The sequence below is a fragment of the Hippoglossus stenolepis genome, chromosome 8 (assembly GCF_022539355.2).
Source record: "Hippoglossus stenolepis isolate QCI-W04-F060 chromosome 8, HSTE1.2, whole genome shotgun sequence".
NCBI lineage: Eukaryota > Metazoa > Chordata > Actinopteri > Pleuronectiformes > Pleuronectidae > Hippoglossus > Hippoglossus stenolepis.
In genome coordinates, this window is record NC_061490.1 from 23,270,284 (window position 1) to 23,291,242 (window position 20,959).

At 44.1% G+C, this 20,959-nt stretch overlaps 1 protein-coding gene across 4 annotated transcripts; it reads right to left on the minus strand.

Moving 5' to 3' along the window:
• Positions 1-326: 326 nt before the first annotated feature.
• Positions 327-20,587, minus strand: phf1 (PHD finger protein 1). 4 transcript variants are annotated; one of them, XM_035164864.2, is made up of 15 exons: positions 20,441-20,587; positions 17,974-18,052; positions 17,756-17,837; positions 17,040-17,126; positions 16,015-16,109; positions 15,350-15,498; positions 14,655-14,750; positions 11,980-12,048; positions 11,434-11,557; positions 9,970-10,037; positions 8,903-9,040; positions 6,338-6,416; positions 4,817-4,932; positions 4,311-4,397; positions 327-3,492 (listed from the first exon to the last, which is right to left on the minus strand). In XM_035164864.2, exons 2-15 carry the CDS (start codon positions 18,049-18,051, stop codon positions 3,060-3,062), a joined length of 1,701 nt encoding a protein of 566 aa, XP_035020755.1. In that variant the 5' UTR covers position 18,052; positions 20,441-20,587; the 3' UTR covers positions 327-3,059. The 4 variants fall into 4 exon arrangements, with proteins under 4 accessions (XP_035020755.1, XP_035020754.1, XP_035020752.2 ...); XM_035164863.2 differs by lacking the exon at positions 20,441-20,587 and adding an exon at positions 18,732-19,218; XM_035164861.2 differs by lacking the exon at positions 20,441-20,587 and adding an exon at positions 18,732-19,218 and having other exon boundaries at positions 17,974-18,317.
• Positions 20,588-20,959: the final 372 nt, after the last annotated feature.

The following is a 20,959-nucleotide window of genomic DNA, read 5'->3' on the forward strand; positions in this document are numbered from 1 at the left end:
ATCTTATCGACTATTGTCTTATTGTATCGTATCATATCTTATTTTATCATACCTTATCTTAATGTATCTTATGGTAGCTTATCTTATTGTATTGTATCATATCTTATTTCGTCATACCTTAATTTATTTAATAAGTATATGTTGGGGCTTTTATTGCATCGTATCTTATATTATCGTATCTTATCTTATCCAATCAAATCATATCTTATCTTGACGTATCTTATCGTATTGTATGGTATCATCTTATTTTATCGGACCTCCTCTTCTCATACCTCATCTTACATTTTGCTGTGTGCACAAACAGATAAAAAAACCCACACTGTATATGAGGTGAAACTTTTTTTATTATTCCTGTTACATATTAGGTGCGTCAATGCAGAGTATACATGTACAAACGTAATTTCTCCAAAAATACATCAAAGTGAACTTGGACTTGACTACCAATAAGAAAAAAAGAAGACTATACCTCTCCACCAAAATAAAAGTCTGTTCCTCAATGCTTGGACGTCCTTTAACTCCTCCTCCTGTTTAGTCTCAAACTAATCTGGTTGAGTTCCACCTTGAGTACAACCTATAACAAGCACTTGACGGGTATAGACATACCATAGAAAACACACAGATACATTCATCACCATCGCCTGGAAAGGTTCCGACCTTCCTGATAAACTACTGTCAAACAGTCACTGAGGAGGATGACGAGAATAGGTGTTGGCCTGAAACGTACACGTCAGCACTGGAGAGAACTCAACAGGGAGGATTGTGTTGAAATTAAATCGGAGAGGTCTGCATTGGTCTGATTTACCATATAAACGCTGCACTTGTCTTTTTTTTTTTTCTTCAACTAAAACAATAACACAACCTTTCTTCCGAGGTTAAAACTGACAAATGTGTATGTGGTGTAAAGTTTTATCGAACAGATCACTGAAATAAACCTCTGTATAAAATATAAACTCTGAAACTTGCACCACAGTTTTCTAGAATCATGTAACAAAGATCAAATCCAGCTTCAGCGCTCCCGCTCGCCTGTGAAAAGAAAGAACGCTTTCGAGAAGAGGGGCCATGATCCGTCAGGCCCTGTTTTCATGTTGTACCTTCAAAATAAGAGACTCTGGGTTTGAGTAAGTCGGGCCTGTCAGCGTCTTCTTCACCTGAACCCTAAGGACTGAACTTCCTGCGTCAGGAAACCGAACAGCAGCAGCAGCAGAGTGGCTGCACCTTCAAAAAACACACGCATCCTTTCAAAATAAAAGGCCCTTTCTGATGACGTTTCGGTAACGTATAAAGTAAATTTCTCTTTTGTCGTTTGTTTGGAATGTACAGTTTGATCACAGTCCAGTTCTCGTTTAAAAACTCGGCTCAACGTGATAGCGGGTCGTCGTTCACCCATGTGGTTGTATCTGTTTAAAGGAGACATATCGTGCTCATACTCACGGTCGTACGTTTAACTTGAGAAAAAGTTTTACACGCTCTAATGTTCCGACAACACTTTCCCTCAAACTGTTTCACCGCTCGTTGTGACATCACGATGCCCAGGAAGTATCGAGCAGTGTTTTCTAAACTGAAAAAAAAGCATCATATGTCTCCTTTAACTGACGGAGAGACGTCCTCTTGCTCCGTAGCAATGTGGCCTCGTTCATGTGTCGTCCGATTGGCCGATTGGCAGGTACTCAACCCATATAGGCACTATGCAACCACGTGAAAAAAATAAAATGAAGTTGTTCCATCATAGCAATATATTGTGAATATATAATTCTATCTATAAAACAAAAGCCGTCTGGTGGCTCCTATCTCTAATACGTATAATAGTCTAGATGTAAATGATGTATGACAAAATCTAACTCAGCAAATAAGTAACCTGGTAATAACGTGTATACAATCTTTTACTAACATACTGCGATGAGAAGAAATATGAAAAACCTCCAGAGAATTTGTGAAGATAAATCGTGAGGAGATGAAAGTGAAATCCCATAAACCTCCACTGTCACAGTGTCCTTGAGCAAGGCATCGACGAGTACAAGACTGGCAGCGCTGCTCCGTCTCTTCCTGGACAATAAAAGGTTTCTGCTTCTGCCGGAGCTGCCGCCACGTCACAGTGTTTCTGTGACGACGGATCATTAATCACTCTTCATTTTCTCCTGAACTCCTCGTGAACTGGAACCTTCAGCTGATGGAGGTGGTGCAGTTGCTGATGAGACGTTTCTAAAGTGATGATGGGAGTTTGGCAACTGGTTGTTTAGCTTCGATATCCCTGGGATACCGATATATTAGCTGCCATGCTTCTGTTTAAAACTATAAATGATTTCTTACCTTTGAAAATGTTTATTTTCAAATACCCATGAGTCCTAATTTGGTGATGCGAGTCAAATTATTTATATATTTAGATTTCCAGACTATAATTGGACTAAATTTGGTTGAAAAAGTGAAACTTTGTTTGATGTCTTAGCTGCAAATAAGCTTTCTTACCACAGTAGAATTTTAAATGAATATAATCCTCATGGTCCTGTACCTCTACACTTTTGGTTCCTTTACAAATTAAAAGAAAACACTTTAGAGGCAGTGGAAGAATGATCTGTTTTCAACATTTGGACAGTTTCCCTGCATCCAGTCTTAATCTAAACTGTCTCTTGTCTCCATCTTATTAGAGAGCAAATAAGCATATTTCTCAAAATATATAAAATTGGCAGCATGTTATATTTTTTTTTGTTTCTTGTTTTAATGGTGGGAACTAATCCTATAATTTAGCAAAGAAAAAAAGCAGTAATCTCACAAATCCTCTGGAGGTTTAACTATTTCCCCTCATCACTGTAAAACATGATAAATGCAAAGGCATATTCCAAAGTTAACAGTACAAATATCAGAGAAACACTAGCAAAGAGGGACATTAATACCGAGTAGTGAGGTTATAATGATGCCGAGCAGAGGTGATGCTATGAGAGCAACCTGGATTCTTTGCGACGTGTTGTGAGTTTTCTTTTTTTTTCCTTTTCTGTTTTGCGTGTACTTCAAACACAGTATTCCAGCGGCAGCCGCAGAGCCGTCCTTCTGTTTCCTGTTTGCTCTCAGTACAAACTCACGTTGTCCCATTCCACCAGGTACTGAACCTTCCCGTCCGGCGTCACGCGTCTCGCCAAGATCCTCACCGCCTCCCCTCCACCCCAGCTCCTGGCCACTGTCCCGCCTCCTCCGACTCCCACCAGCCCTCCTCCTCCTCCTCCTCCGCCGCCACCCCCGCCACCCCCTCCGCTTCCGCCGCCTCCTCCTCCGCCTCCACCTACGCCACCGCCTCCGCCCATGTCGGCCTGGTAAGGGGGCAAATCTCGCAGGATGAGGGGCTCCAGCGGCTTCTGCCCCGGTTGGTGCTGGTGTTGGTGGTTGTTGTTGTTGTGTTGGTGGCTGTGATGGTGCTGGTGGAGGGGGTGGTGGTGATGGCTGCCGTTGGAATTGAGAGGGTATGGGAAGCAGGGTGGTGGTAACCGGCAGGTGTCCTCCATGCTGGGAAAAGAGACGGACAGGCACTGATTCATCTCAGCCAAGCTCAGCATCTCAGTCAGTTGGTTTTATTTATGCTGATGCAAACCACAAAACCCTACTCTCTCTGGAAATCACTGTTACACATTTTTAAAAAAGCTTATAGACGATTTGACAACATAAAGTTCAATAAATACACAACAGGAATTTTTGACGATAAGAAATGGACCAAATATACTTAAACATAAACATACTCCATCGATCGTGAGTTGGTCTCAGCTGTCAAACATGAGGTATTACCTCACTTTTATAGAATCAGATAACTAATTAAATTAAACTTAACAGAAAAATCAGTGGGATAAGAACTACCTAAAATCACAAAGCACCATCTCCGAGAAAAATGTATTTGACGTCTACTTTGAGGTATTAGTTTGGTCCATGTCCCATCCACTAACATGGAGGAGGCAGGATTTATGACCTATACTACAGCCAACCACCAGATGGCGATTCAGACACTTTGGCTTCACTTTCAGGGAGCCGCCATGTCGTCCATCTTCAAACCAGACGATGGTGGAAACCAAAAACAGAGCAAAAAGGAGAGTGAACAACAATTAAATCAAATAATCTGAAATGAAGTAAATGAAGTAATCCAGTTACTTCAAAACTGAAAAAGAAGTTTAAAAGCCTTTGTAATAATAACGATTTCAAACTGTAAATCCAATATCAACATTTCTATCACTTCACAATCACTATCTTTCTGTTGCCCAGTGCTCAGCCTCGTATGCTCCTCTGCACATGTCGAGCAGAGTTGTGGGAAATGAGGATGACCAGTGATTAAAAACCTGTTGTAGTGATGGAGGCTCCTGGAGAGTGCAGTGTTTCCATTGTAGGTGGAGTGGTAGCGGCCGTACATCCGTTTGGGAGGAGAGCTGAGGACCAGACGCACAAAGTCAACGGCTTTTTCAACGGCTTCAATCGAAATCGTGTTTTCATCCAGATCCAAACGATAGAATTTCAAGGTTCAGTTTTCCAACCTCTGTCTGAAACTTTAACTTCTAGGCTTCTGAAAATACTCAGTTGTATTAAGTTTTTATTGGAAATAATTTCTACCAAGTAAATTGGTTTCATCACAAGCTCTCCTGATGGTTTCCTGCAATAAATCGTAAAGTTTCCTCGTGCATTAATCATGTTGATCTGTCATGGTTGGAAAAAATGGAGACTCTTCAGTCGGTTGTTTGCTCAAGAGATGTGCGGCGCTCTTGAACAAACAGCAGCTGACCCATTAACTCTTCTCACACTCGTCGATACCGAGCACCACAGACACCAACACGGCACAACGACTCCTTACCTCAGGTTGAGCTCCTCCTCGGACTTCCTGGAGTTGTAAAGGTTGGCCTCTCCCATGTAACCATGACAACATGGCAGCAGCTCAATGGGGTTGGCAGCGACCGGAGGTGGACAAGCCTGAGCACAGGAGGCAAACACAGAGACCAGCTTGTGTCTCGACGCCAAAATCATCACGGGAGTCAATCGAGCGCTGATACCTCGGTGCTCACTGGTGCACGAAGTTAATCATGCACACGGAACCGTAAACACATTTACATACAGGTTTGTGCAAAGAAAACCAGAGTGAAATGTGGTTCTTTTCTTCTGTTTATTAAATGTAAGAGCGATAATTGAATGCTCCTGTCGGGGCGGGGAAACAGAAATGAGCAGACGTATCCATCAATCAACACTAACAGCATCGATGGATGTGACACATCATCCCGAGGCTCCAACATTTCACCTCCACGGCACACGACACGGACCTGACGTGTGAGCGAGACACTTCTCCTGACACGCCTTCTTCTCACGACCCCATGTACAAGTACAAACGACCAGCTAAATGTGTGACTCCGACACGACATCACACTCGGGGCCCCATTGTCGTTCTCTCCTCCAGAAATACTGTTCACGGATTATTATTCACCGGCCTCCGTCGGTGTCTGTGCCTTTAAATGGATGTGCTCTGTCAATGCTGCACTGTCAAGGTGCCAGCACCACCTGGCCAAACTGTAATCGACTGCAAAGTGCATTTGGAAGTGATCCCAGACTACGCATATCAGCATTCCTTCCCATCTCACTTACACTCCCCCCACCTCCCCACCCCTGCTACAACAAACCTGCTCCTCCAAGAAGGACGGAGATTAGCATCGATCAGAGGGGGCACGATGCGGCCTGGATGTGCCGGAGTGAGGACGAGTTCTCTCTCCGGAGCGTATTGTTCCAGGATTACTGTACGTGCACACACACACGGATCAGAGTGATGTGTGGGAGGACGCGGCACAATGAGCGTGGTTATAAGAATGCTGTGCAAAAATAGTATCTGCCACGTGTGATGTTGCCTGTTTGCAGCGTGATCCACGGGAGGGGGGGGGATTGGGGTTTGATGATCGTGATAAACGCGCCCGCCCGACGTGCAGATGTTGATGAAATACACCGATGTTTGAATTATATATTTGAACCGAGCTAAACACCTCTACTCTCACTCTCACTCACACACACACGCTACCTCTGCCCGAACCATGAGAGCATCAGCAGGCGTTCAACTCGCAGCTAAAGAGAGAGAGCAGAAAAGGCACCGCGGCGCCGGAGCTGCACCGGGTTTGTTAAAAAAGACAAACGCAGACGGATCTCGACTGCGAAATGAACCTTCATCACAGCGGCTGACTGACAGGTTATTTGGATCACAGAGAGCTGTTTACCTGTCTGCATGAAAAGAGAAAAGAACCAAGAGGGAGAATATAATCACAGAGGTTTTGTGGCCCAGACCTCCCCCCACCTCCCCACCTCCCCCCTGATGCCCTGAGCTGGAGACAGAGGCACTGACCTGTGTCTCCATGATGCGACGCTTTGATTTACGGGACTCGGGCCCCCCGACTCTCCTCTGGCAGGGCAGTGACAGCGGGCTGGAGTGAACAACAACACACATAAATTAAGACAGGAACACACACAGTCAGTCCCAAAGTGCCACGTTTAGTTTATTAGCGTGTCTCCTGCGAAGGTCCGCCGAGGGGGCGTCCAACACAAGAAGACGAGGGCAGCGAGACGAGAAACCCTTTGATTGTGATGGAGACAAATCGTCAAAGTGAAATGCGTGAAAAGAAGAAAAAAAAAGTCAAACATGAAACACTCGGTTCCCTGTCGTCGTGTTTCCGGTGGAAACTCGCAGCTCGTCTTTTCTGACTTATTCATGAAAATGGGATTTAAGGGGTCTGAAATCCCCCTAGAGGCCGAAATGTCTACGCTGCGTGGAGTACACAACATACATAAATTCATCATTACGCTATAATTAGAGCGGTACCCGCAGCAGGAAATTAAATAAACAGTATATTTGTCTTGGGGGCGACGCCGAGCGAGAGACAATGGAGTCATTAAGATCAGAGGGATTTAAAACTCCTACAGGCGGGAGTGTGCTCGGTAAACTGCTCTTCACCACCACTTCATCATGAGACGTGTCGAGGACAGAGGCGACACTGTGGTCTGTGGGCGACTCTTAAGAAAAGCTAAGGTGGCGTCTAATGGGAAACGTTTTTTTAATTAGAATTATCCCGTTAGATTTGGATATTTATTTTGCAGTTCTCTGCAGGATCACAGACATTAGAGTTCATAAAGTCCCACAGCAGTGACATGTGTACAAATATGATCATTGAGTGAAGAGTACATTTGTCTTGAGGGTGATGGAAAGGAAAGATAATGAAGTTAATGCATTGAAATGTCATATTGGCAGGAAAGTGTTCAGTAAACTCTTTTAATGTTAACTCTACATATTAACGTGGATATTTTAAATATTAAAAATGTTTACATAGTAAGTTTCACCTCTTTCTTCTTTCAACTTTGCTCTAGTTTGTGTTCTGAGGCACTTTTGTATTCTCTGCTTATAAAGTATTTACAGTATAAAACCACACAAGCACACGGACATTTGTCGTTTTTTTCTTATGAAGTTTAAGTACAAATCGTGTAAAGGGGCCTCGTGTATCTTTATAAAGTTACTCCCTGTGCTGCCGTCAGACTTTTCAACCTGCTCTGCTCCCAGTCGACCACAAACAACAAATTCTGCGACCGCACAACAAATTCACTCAGGTGTAACTTTATTGTAACTGTGCAATGCTCATTTTCTGTCTCTGCAGTCCAGTGTACGCTGTATATGTATTCTGTTTACACTGTGTATATCATTGCTATGTTTTTATTTCCTCATGTTTATATATAGGTTAACTTGCAAATTCTGCCAGGAGGTTATGTTTTCATTGCCGTCTGTCTGTCTGTCTGTCTGTCTGTCTGTCTGTCTGTCTGTCTGTCTGTCTGTCTGTCTGTCTGTCTGTCTGTCTGTCTGTCTGTCTGTCTGTCTGTCTGTCTGTCTGTCTGTCTGTCTGTCTGTCTGTCTGTCTGTTCGTCTGTCTGTCTGTCTGTCTGTCTGTCTGTCTGTCTGTCTGTCTGTCTGTCTGTCTGTCTGTCTGTCTGTCTGTCTGTCTGCAATATTACTCAAAAAATACTGAAGTGATTTTCATACGTCCATGACCGAGGGAAGATCAGGACAAATGAGGCTTTGTGTTGGTTCGTGCAGGATGTGGAAGTCAGCTGCTTGTAGTTCAAAGCCATTCTCAAATGGAGGAAGTCTATTTAAATATCATTTAAATATCCATTTAGTTTTAAACCTGCGTATACCTGCTAGTTGCGGTGTATAAAAGGTTTTACTGTGATTTAATTATAACGAGAGTGTTGGTTTAACATCATGAGATGGGCCACTAGTCCCGGCCTTCAAGTTTATTTATGTATCTTATTTCTTTACCGTCCTCTTTGCCGCTGTGACACTTCCCCTGATGTGAGACTAATACGGGATTAATCCTTATCTTCAAAACCTGAATTCACGTCCACTCAACCATTCTCTCTCTGTGTGTGTGTTTCTGGTCACTGGAAACCTGCGGCTCGCAGCGACTCAGACGAGCAAAGGACGATAAACGACTGAAAATATGTGTAAATTGTTTTCATAAGAGCTCCCACCTCCACCTCCAGCGCACCCACACATCCACCCACTCACCGCTCCACTGCAAATTATTTCATTATAATTCCGTCTGAATAAGCAGCAGCTAAGTGCCAAGAATTATTCAAAATGAAAAGTGTGACTATGAAATGTGCAAACTGCAGGAACACGTGTATGCACATGTGCACACACACACACACACACACACACTTACAGACGTACACATGTAAGCACACGGGGGAATTTAATACTCTTTTCAGAGGAATATTTAGACACAGATACTTCTGCTGGCAAATGAAAATTGCAAGTTCTTTGATTCCTGAGTTAATTGTTCATGCATAATAAGTCTGTACCCCGTGGGAATCCCAGAGCTCGACTGGAGATAAGAGCTGAAAGCAGAGACTCTGTCCTTACTCTGACCTTCTGCGGTGTGTGATGTTGATAGGTGGCTCCGTGATAAGGGGAGACGAATCGGAGGTCAGCGGAGGCGGGGCTCGGACCTGGAGCCCAAAAAGACACTTCTTCTTCTTGATCTCCTTTCCGGAGACAAACCTGAGGCGACATCAGAGACACAGCGCGTGAAGAAGAAGAAGAAGCAGCAGCAGCAGCGAGACTGGTCTGGTTTTAAAGTCGTGTTAGAAATTGCAGTTTTTATCCAAATGAAAAAGTAGCTTAAAGTACATTTTAAAGGTAGTGAGTGTATAATATATATGTTTTCACCCCCTGTCAACAAGATTACACAAAAACAATAGAATGGATTTCCAGGACACTTGGATGAAGGATGCTTTGTGGGTCAGGGATCCAGGAATATAAAGTGTTTCAAACTTTTTATAATACAAATAAATATAATTTCTAAATCTCGATGAAAAGGGGGACAGGTTTTTATTAGTGTGTAATTTGGTAGAGATCCAAATAAAAATCTAAAAATAATTTAAATATGGTTTCACAACGGCCTCGGCGGAGGTTGTCACTCTTGAGTTTGACATTTAGCAGGATCACACAAAAACAACTGGACGGATTATCACGAAACTTGGTGGAAACTTTGATGGATCAGGAAAGAAGGAATCCAGGAATTTTAATTTGTCACTTCCTTTTATTAATTATGAGAATGGGGCGTTTTTACTTTTTTGACATTTTCACTGATTTCCCCACAGAATAAATCAAGATATAAAAAAAATCTTTCATATTTAGTGCAGCTAGTTTGGTGCAGCTTGTATCTGAGCAGACTTTGCCTGGAGAAATTAGCAGTTTTGTAACTTTGCCCATTTTTTAACAACTCAAACCAATCATGATGAAATCCCTTTGACTTTTGTCCTTTACACAAAAGTCACATTTCATCAGGCGCAATCGACGTCGCTTATTTCAAACCTGCATGTCCGACACTACGCTTTGAGAAGCCGCCTGTATTCATGGCAGCGCTGCTCATCACTCCAGCCGTGTGTGGCGGCTGTTTATTCTTCTCATCGTATGCGGGGACTCACCTGTCCTTGTGGGAGTTCAGAGCGTTGAGGAGATTGTGACAGCGGTCCTGCTTCGGCGTGTCAGAGAGCTGCAGGACAGATGGGAATGGGGAAAAAAAAAAGAAGAATCAGAGCTCTGTTTGCACAGCGAACAGCCATCAGACGAAAGAGCTCCAGTGCATACAATCATTTTCTTCCTACGGTCCCTGACAGAAATAGCGTTGAAGTGGGAACCTACTTGGCTGAAAGACGTGTCATGTGAAGTCAGGGCAAACAATGCATTTTCAAACGGGCTCACAGCAGAAACGCTCAGATATACGTGTCCTGGAAATGTATATTTCCCCCCCTCCCCCCCTGATGTCACCTCTACTTTTATCTGCCTGTTTATTCTCTGTGGAACAACTTCAGACTCGGAACCAGATGGTTTCACATCTCTGCGCCTCATCACTGCGGTTTGAAGATGTGTCCAAATCAAAATGTTTGCAAATACTGGTCATAATGTCCCAGATCAGCGATTCTCAACCAGGGGAACTTTTCTTTTAACCCTTTTTTATCAGGGAAGGAGCTCATAATGGTGGATAATAAAACTAAATCAACAGATCTTTATATAATGTATTTATCTGAGAACCCATGCTGGAGACATCGACTGTGTTAGTTTGAGCAGGATTACGCAAAAACTACTGGACGGATTTCCACAACACTTGGTGAAAAGATGCTCAAGGGTCAGGGAAGACCCCATCACATCTTGGTTCGATGCCGGATCAGAGGGCGGATCCAGGTTCTAGTTTGATCTGAATTTACTAAAATTTTTGGACTCATCCATCAGCCAAACACAGAAAGTTTGTCCCAGAAGTTTCTCCCTCTGTCCAGTTCATCCCAAACCAGCTCGACAGAGTTTAAACCTGGATACTGAGCTGCTCTCGTCTCCTTCTCTTCATCTAATTATCTTTGTTCTGGAGGCACAAATTTGAGAAACTGCGTAACCTGCGGATGTAAATAGCGATAACCTCACAGCCAACACAGTTTCTTTCACAATCTTTTGAAAGTCCTGATCCTGATGATTATATGGAGCTGATGAGCCAAAAGATAACATAACTTTGTGAAACTTATACTAAAGTATTACTGATATCTACCATCTAAACCGACACGTAGCCTAATATTCCGACTTTATTCTTGAAAGCTCATATTTTCTCCCTTTAAGTGGAGCTTGCACCATAGAAAAGGTAACGGATTCATAATTGAAATGTTAGTAAAACTATTGGATAAACAGTTGAAATAGACAACTCAGACTAATCAAACATGGTTAAAATATTCAACTTAAGCTAATGAGTTATTCCCCTTTGAGCTAATGTAGAGGTCACACTGTTATTTAACATTACATTTTACTTTAACAGTGCTTAATAGGCTTTATGACTCAAATGCATGAAGGCTGGCGGCATTTCACACGATTGCATCATGGTGCTTAAACGGGGGAAATATCAATACCGCGCCCAGGAGCAACGAGTCCCAGTTCTCGTTGGTGAAGGACAGGATTTCATGGTCAAAATCAAAGTATTTCCTCTTGCAGCACAGCGAGAGATGGTAGAGCACTAAGTGAGCCAAGTCCACCCTGCATTCAAAGAGAGAGAGGTGAGAGTTTAGATCGGAAGAAGCAGGTGAAATACAGAAATATCAGAATATTTCCTATTTCCGACATCTGGCTTTGCGTTAACGAGATATCAGTGTTTCCTTATCCAGAGCAAAGTAACGAACTAAAGTCGTTTTCAGACACGACCTGCGGGTAAAGTCTGGAGAGTTGGGTACAGACTTTACTCAGACTTCTGAATGCAGCTTCTCTATCTAAGTAACTAGAAAGATTGTTAAATTACATATTTTACATCGAGCGATATCAGTCTTTGTTGTTACGTTGTGGTTCAAAGGTCCCATTTCTTGAGTTTTGGACCCAACTACACATGGAAATATACTGAAATTGGTGTTAAACTCTCTAAAATGAGTGATTGTGGTTATTATGTCTGTGTCTGTGTTACTGACCAGGTCATGGGTAGTCTTTGGATGGTCTCTGGTCCCTTTGTGCACACAGAGCACTGGAACTGATAAAACCTGAAAAACAGAAACAGTGGACAGAGGAAAAAAAAACGTTTTACGTGCTGTTTGTCTGTCTTTAAACAGGATTACACAAAAACTACTGAACCTATTTCCTCGAAACGTTGGTGTACTTGTATGTGCTTCGACTGAGACGTCTCACACAAGCCCATCAACGGAAAACACGGCACAACTGCTTAGAGAAGCCAAAAAGGAAGAAAGCACCTAAAATACACAGGCACCACATTTTAAGTGGCGGCTGACCTGTCCGGGTTTTCAAACAACGACGAGAGAGTAACTCTGCTCGTTTCACTGTCAACGTCCATTGTTTGCTCACTTGCACTGCAGTTGTGTTTCCATTGTGTGGCTTTTGCGATTGTGTTTTCCGTCAATGTGCTTGTGTGAGAACTTTGTTTAGCGGATCTGGACAAAGGAGCTGATCCAGGAATCTTTTATCACTTTCTTTAATAATGTGAAAAGGGGACGTTTTTTTTTTATATTTTCACCATTTTCCCACAGAATAATTCCTGGATCATGATGAAAGAAATCAGCCATATTTACAGGACTGATATCGGAGGTTTACGCTTTATTGAATGTTCACTACAGTTTTTCTTTCCTTTTTAGAGAAGCCTCAAAGTTCGTCTTCCATTTCACTTCCCTTGAAGAATCCACACATGTCTCTTGTCTCTGTGAACGTTGCCATATAAATCAGCCTGACTGAGAATGAAGGGACAGGTATATCTGATCCATGGTATAATATTCTGTGGGGGGTGACCCTGAGCCTCCTGTGCGTCTGTCCTCCTCTGTGCACGTGTTGGCAGAAGGTCGTTGGGAGAGATGAAGTGCAGACTCGGTTATGGCGGCGGTACGTGTTTACTATTCCAACTGTGAACTGCGTCTTCACTCTTCCTCCGTCACATGCTCGGCAGATGTTGCACCCGTCCGGGGCCTCGCTCTCCCCGACTGTCAATCTAGATCTAATCCCCCTCCTCCTCCTCCTCAGACAGGTTCGGCAATAACACAGTGTCAGTGTGGGTGTAAATCCCAGTCAGCTGACGCAGATGGTTAATGACAATAATAACTTAATGGATGGATACATTTTATTACACGCACGAGATGCCGCCCCGTCTAACTGCGCTGCCACCGGCACCTCGTGCATCCGCCCCGGCATCGTATCAGAAACTTGGGAGAGAGGCGATACGTCTGCTCTGTCGCCGTCTCGGCTCCGAGCGTGAGCGGAGAGCTTGTCCTTGAAAGACGAGTCAGCGGGTGCATTAACACGAGCACTAATCATTTAGTCTTAAACCAATTAAAGCAGTTAACTGACAAGGGGGGGGGGGAGCTGTCATGTACACGTCTTCCACTGATTATCTTGATCAGAGTGAGGTTTTACCACTGAGACCTTTTGTCTACAGAGAAAATGTCTTCCTCAATTATTGGCATATTCCTAAAGTTAAAAAAAACAAACACTGAGTGGCTCTGGTTTGTAACATTCATTAAAAAACACAAACCAAATATTAGATCCTGGTTTTACTGGCTGATCTCGGCTGCTCACAAATACAGGGTCTGTGTTTCTACTGACACGTACAAATAGAAAGAGGAGTGAAAATCGCTCTACAGACTGATTTCCTATGTTTTCTCTCTAAATGTTTTCATGTTCATTTAAATTGAATTCCTTTGTGAGGAAAGTGATTCACTTCAACAGTCAGAAGTTTTACCGGCTGTTCCTTAGATTTACATAATTTAATGTCTCAGTGTTTTTCTTAAATTAAAACAGAAAACAAAACAACATTTTTGAAACGAGGAATCATGAAATTGAAATAAATATAAATATACTTTTTTATCCAATGCAGAAGTTCCCATACACGTGTTGCTTCTAACCAGTTCATCCCAGACCAGTTCTGTGGAGTTTAGATCTGGAGACTGAGCTGCTCTTAGAACACTTTAATCCTTTTCTTCTAATTATCTTTCTTTGGGAAACCTGCTGCTGTAACAACTGAATCTCCCCCCGTTTTATCTTATCTTATCTTATCTTATCTTATCTTATCTTATCTTATCTTATCTTATCTTAATACATCTCAGGTTGTAGTGACGTGTTCCGGCCTGGTGTCAGTATAGACTGAGGGTTTGCTGGTGAGCAACAGAAGTTGTGCCACCTGTACAATTACAATAATGGTTATATATTACAATCTATAGTCTCAAACTCCATTTGTCCATTGTTTGGTTTGTTTGTGAACACGATTACACAAAAACCACTCAACAGATTTCTGTGATACTTGATGGGAAGATGGGAAACGATCCAAGAAAAAACTAAAGGAGCAGATCCAGGAATTATTTCGTCATTTTCTTAAACATTGCAAAATAACCCTTTTTTTTTTCTTTTACATTTTCACCAATTTCCCACAAAATAATTCATGGACCTTAATGACAATAATCAAGCTGATATCTGTGAATGTATTTAAAGGACTGTCTGGCACTTGTGGAGGCGTCATTCTATTATTTTTATGTAATTCAAAGTACGAAAAGCCAACCAGACTTTTACGTTTATTATAATGAATGAATGACAGAATTATAATCGCGGATGTGAAGAAGGGCAGTTCTCCCAGTGATGCTCGACAACGCACCTGTCTCCATACAGTAATGGCTTCGTTAGACACTGTGTGCAGGCCTCGTGGAACCACTGACCACAGCCTCCGCACTGCAGCATCTTCAGGTTCCACCTGCGATTCAACGAGAAAAAACAACAGCAACACTTAGAACAGATGAATGAAAGAATGCGTCCAACATCTGTCTGACGAGGACTCTGCATTTATGCATAACTCAGGACGGCTGATGAGCGCGGCTGCCCGACAGTTTACATTTCCTACGCTGAGATGCGTCTACAGGTGTAAACTCCCACAAGGTATCGACTACTCATACAGATGTGGCAGATGGGAGTTTGTTTGATTCTGCTTTAGACGCCAGATGTGTGGAGTTTGCAGACATAAGCAAAAGATATGCAAAGGAGGAAAGTATGAAAAACAGCAAAAAGACAATTTGATGCACTTTTCTTTTGACTGACATCTCTCCTGACAGTATCTGGATTGATTCAGCTCAGACATCATCCCATGAAAGTCAAAACAAACTCCCAAGAAATCCCACTAATGCCGCCCGACACACGTCTGATTCGCCGCATGCCATTCACACATAATCCAAACGATGACATTGACACAGATGAGATCAAAGTTCCGAGAGGAAAAAAAACGTCTCCCGCGAAAAAAAGAGAGCCGACATGAAACGGTGCATTCAAACTGAAACTGGCCTCTGCAGAGTCACTCACTCTCCAGGTCCGGCACAGTAGCAGTAACACTGCTGCTGATTGGTCAGGTGCTGCGGGTCCCAGTCCAGAGACGACAGCTGGTAAGGGAGTCGGAGTTTCATGAACTGCATGAGCCGGGCAAAGCGTCCCCGCTTGAGGGCCCCGCCTCTCTGAAAACACACAAGTTTAGAGCACAAGGTGGACGGGTCCACTCAAATCAGCGTCCTAAGACAGATCGCCTTCGACGGCGGAGGAAAAACCATTCGTCTGATTTTATTGTAGGTCAGCGGTGAGAGATAGTGACCGAGGCCAGCAGGAGTCTGGACAATGAGAGACGGACATTGAGCGATTGACAATTAACCGGGGTCTCGTCTCATATCTACAGAACTGGAGCACATGTGATTGATTGACTTTAAATCTAATTCTATCAACTCCGTGGCAGTTTTTCAGCCTCGTAACTATTGACTGTTCACGATTTCTCGGACACAATGTAGAACATCCCAACTCGGAGTCAATACTGAGGGAATTAGTGCGCCCCTGCCTCAGATAAACCCATTACCTGCCGCACACAACACTGTGGTGACAGCAACGCTTGATATATTTGACTGGATTTATCCAACACTACAACACTGAATGTTTTTTTCTTCCTCCCCCAGAGTGTGAGACGGAGAGATTCGCGGTCTGACCTTGGTTGCGACTGCAAAGACACATTGCCGACATATCCACGAATCGCTGTCAGCTTCCGGTTCGATGGTTGGCGTGTGGCACTCTGGATGATAACCTGTAATGGGAGGAGGAGGCAGAGCGTTTAATTCGTGTTTGCCACACAGACAGGCGGAGTGACAATAATGGTAGAGCGGCTCCACGTTTTTTTTAGTGCTCTGCTGGGGTTGTTTCAGCGACATGCAAAAATACTTGACTATACTTTTTACATCCCGGGAGCGGGGAAGTAAGTTTGTCTGCTTTATTTATTTTTTCCTCCTCAAAACAAAGTGACGGCAGCTCTGGTCGCCTGACAGAGCTGTGGAGACACAGGCGGCAAAATCCTGCTGCCATTTCCTGCTTTGTGCATCCTGGAGCCGAGCGGGTTCTGCAAAACTTCTGCCATCTTGCACATCAGGATATTTAATTTCATCATGATTCAGGCTGTTACTGTTAAAACCCCCCCGCCTCACTCAGAAACACGTTTTGCTTATTATCGTGCAAAATGGCCCATGAGAAACCAGAGAGCAGTTTTTAAAACACCTGCCGAAGAGGGAAAACCTCTCTCAGCTCACTTTGAATGCAAGTTTATGGCATTAACACGTCTTATGTCCAACAGTTACACTTATTAATGTGGAATGAGGCTCATTCCTAATTAGATAATTAGTTTGTTTGTAATCAGACACAGATTATTATCCACAAACATGCAGAAGTGTTTAAAAACAAATCTGTAGATGATCTTTAAATCAGTTAAAAGCCCGAGTAAAATCACCTCAAAGTCCACAAACAAACTTCCACCGCCTCCTCAATCGTTTTCATTCTAGTCAGGATCCAGGTGCAACAACTCGTATCTATCATTTATGAAATGTGGTTTTCTGTGTTGGTTGTTTTCTTTTTTTTTAAAGAAGAGCAACACTTATTTACCACGGCATGTCAAATCTTCAAGGTCAGTGCAGGAGCGGGTGGAGAGCCACCGCTTGACAGCGCGTGATGAGGCGTGCTTCCTTACCGTGGCGACATTTAAGACAATTTATGAGGGGTTCTTTAAGAGGCGGCGCGTCACAGATACAGCAAACTTCTTCCACTCCAGCGGCAACTGAGGCAAACGCAGAAAGATAGAGAGAGGACGACAGACAGAGAGAGAGAGAGAGCAGTCAACAGGATTAATTTATGTATATTGATTCACATCCTTGCCACCTCATTGATTTCAGTGTCTCCTGCACCCTTTCAGATTTCACTTCATTTGATGGGCAGATATTCAGCGTGGTCCTAACAAGTGTCCAACTTCCTCCTTGATGTCAGGTGGAGTGGGAGGGCGCCATTTCCCCGAGGAGTCATTAGTCTAATAAATTCCTAAATAGACTCTAATATACCAATTACACCCGAACGTGCCCCCATCTGAACACTCGGGGGCCCGCGCTCGTAACCTTGAACACGATTGTTATCTCCTCTCAGACGACCAATCGCAGATCCTGAGATGAAAGGTGCGACGTAGAATTTAAAGTTTGAACCTCATCAGCAGGAGGAATCTGGGGAAAAAAAGTGTTTGTGCAGCTCCTCGGGTAAAGTTTTCGCTTTTCGGTGTGAGTTCAGCGATTCGGAAAAACCTCAGGCCAGGAGCATTATTTAACAACAGGCAACACAAAGTGCTCCCAACAGGAAGCTATTTACTCTTCTGGCTGACAGGAGAGGGAGAGCAGAGGGGAAGAAGAGAGTTCCACTTACACGAGTGAATGTCCTTTCTCAGCACCCAGAACTCAGAGTTGTCCTCAAATCTCACCAGGCAGCATTGCTTGACGCCGTCGACCTGAGGGGGAGATAGCAGGTGAGCGGGATGATTGACAAAAGTAAATGGAAGTCGCTTTAAATCCAGGTGAACACACTCTGCGACTCACAAAAAGTCTCTCTCTGTCACACACACCCACTCCCGTATATGCACTTACTCTTTTTACATTGCCGAGGTACAGTAGTCCATCACTCCATCGAGCCAACACATCATCTCCTTCACTTACTCCCCCCATCCTGAGGAGAGAGACAGAGAGGGGGAGAGAGAGAGAGAGAGAGAGAGAGGGAGAAAGCGGCGCTCATGTGAAATGGAAATCCGATTTATTCGATGAATACTTTGCTGCCGCTGCTGACAGAGGGGGTTTATGGCCCCGGCGTTCGGAGCTGGCTCTCAGACAGACGGGCTTCGGTGCAAAGGGGTTAAAATCTCAACCTCCTCCTCCTCCTCCTCCTCCTCCTCCTCCTCCTCCTTTTAGACCATAGCGACAGCCTGTTTCCACCACTGTAAAAGATGAGAGTGAGTACACAACCGGAGAGCAAGACAAATGATTATTGCACACATGAAACACACACACACACACACACACCACATACACACACACACACACACACACACACACACACACACACACAAACGGGGCTCTGCTGCAATACAGTTTGATTGAATGAACAAAGATGAGTGTGCAGCTACTTGAAGCATCAGTCGTGCACTTTGCTGGTTTTCTCATCTCCCAACATCTTAAAAAACTTGATTAGCCGCATGGAAATGACAGAGCGGGGCATTATCTCTGCACGCTGAGCATTTGTTCCAGTACATGCACTCAAGTCAAGACAGACGCAGGATGCATAACAGTGCATGTGCAGCCTTTTGTGAGAAGCAGCCAGGTATGAGAATGTGCAGGGGGTTGAAGGGTACCTGTCAAGTGGAGAACTCCTATCCGTCGGGGGTCACGCGGATTCCCGGGCCAGGCTGGACATGCGATGCCCTCATCTGCCGTGGAGCTTCCCAGTTACCCAATTACTCCAGGATGCGCAGCCGGGGAAAAAAAGTGAATGGTGTGCATGTATGTGCCAGGCGGCTGTGCGTGCGTGCGTGCATGTGTGTGTGTCAGTCAAGCCGTCAGCGAGGAGGAGGAGGAGGAGGAGGAGGAGGAGGAGGAGGAGGAGGAGGAGGAGGTAAAGGGGGTAAAGGCGACTGACTGTCCGTCCGTCTCTCAGCCTAGTTTGTCCGTCCTCCTCCGCGCTGCTGTTTCGTCATGTCCCCGTCTCTTGTGGCTCTCACCCCCGCCCCCCTCGCCAGCAGCACCCCGCCTCTCCGCCGACACCTATGCTATTAAAGCGGGTTTGTCAGCGCAGCAGCATCAAGCCGCCAGAGACGCCATCATCCCTGCCTCTCTCTCTCTCTCCCCCCCCACCACCCCCCCTCTCCCTCTCGCCTCTCGACTTGTTGTGACGCAGACATAAAACACGGAGATAGAGTGGGAGGGAGATAGTGATGGAGGTGCTGGAGGATGAGAGGAGGGCGGCCGGGGAGCACGGCTGGATCCGCGGCTGGAGCAGCTCACCCCCCCCTCCGCCCTCCTGTCTGCAGGAGCTGACCCTAAATCGTTGTGACAAGGTGGGATTGTGATGTCTGGGAAGCAGGAGGACAGAGGAGGACAGAGGAGGAGAGATGGATGGATGGACTGGAGAGAAGGATGGATGGTGCTGGAGGAGCCGGTGGGAGCAGCGCGCGCAGCTACAGGGGCCAATTAAGTGGCCAATTAGTGAGTTTAGCCGCCTCATTAATTGGCCTGTAACAAGAGGGAGCAGCAGAGTTTAGAGGGAAACCCAGGGAGGGAAAGTTTTATAAGTGAGACGCCTGAGCAAACAGTGGTTTAAACGTGCCTTTATCAGGGGGGGGGGGCAGTTGTTGCACACTGACTTCCTGCATAAGATCTAATACTGTCTGTTGTCCTTTTATTATTTATTGGTGCACATGTACAGATCTAGAAATAAAGGAGACCATTGCAAGATTACTCTGTGTTTATGTGTGACAATAAAATTAACATCTTTGTTCTGTTCTTGTTCTAAACTATCGCCACGTTTCTCTTAAATTCAGATTCAATGTAGAGATGCAGAATTAGAACAGAGATGCAGATTAGAGATTATGATTTAAAGGAGAGATTCAGATTCAAAGTAAAGATGCAGATTCAAAGTAGAGATGCAGATTAAGACCATAGAGATTATCACAGCACATTTACTCATCCAATGATGTCACTGTAGTGTCTCCAACAAAATGTTAAACTCTTGGCTCCACTTTGAGCGAACGTGTGGAGAAGCGTCTCCAGGGCAAAGTGGACAAGCAGCACATCTGCAGGACAGATGTGTCCCCACTTCTCCCGGGACATCCCGGGTGTGATTGAATGTGTGATGCTGAACAGGCCTGGCTCTCATCACCACTTTGATCCAACAACACGTTTACCACAAACTAAACTTCTATTCTCAGTTAAACACAAACCAATACACATTGTGACTGTTTGTCAAATTACAGGTGATCTAATAACTCAGGCATTAAGGCAAAGCTTCTTGACACATTATTATATAATAAACATGATAGATTTGGTTTATTTACATTATACTCACAGTTAAATGCACTTATGTCCAATACAGTTCACGACTTTGCTGTTTACTTTCCACACTTTGTGTCTCTTCTTGTTTATTTGTGTCTCACACGTCCCTCTCACCAGTCAACAGTGTGCTGACACCGCCGTGTGGTTCAAAATGGCCCCTGGCACATTCAACAGTGCCAGCTTCCACCTGCCACCGCTAGGCGGCGTACAAATACAAGGACTACACAACCACTGTGCTGCAATCACCCTGTCAGCCTGACAGACAGAAGCAACAGAAGGGAATGATGGGATATGAGATGTGATGGGATTTATGAGATATGATATGAGATATGAGATATGAGATATGAGATATGAGATGAGATATATGATATGAGATATGAGATATGAGATATGAGATGGGATATATGATATGAGATATGATATATGTGATATTTGATATATGATATGTGATATATGTGTCTTTGGGTGAATCTCCCACAGCTCAGGGGTCATATTTCACCATTGCTTTGCTATAAATCGTCACAATCCCATT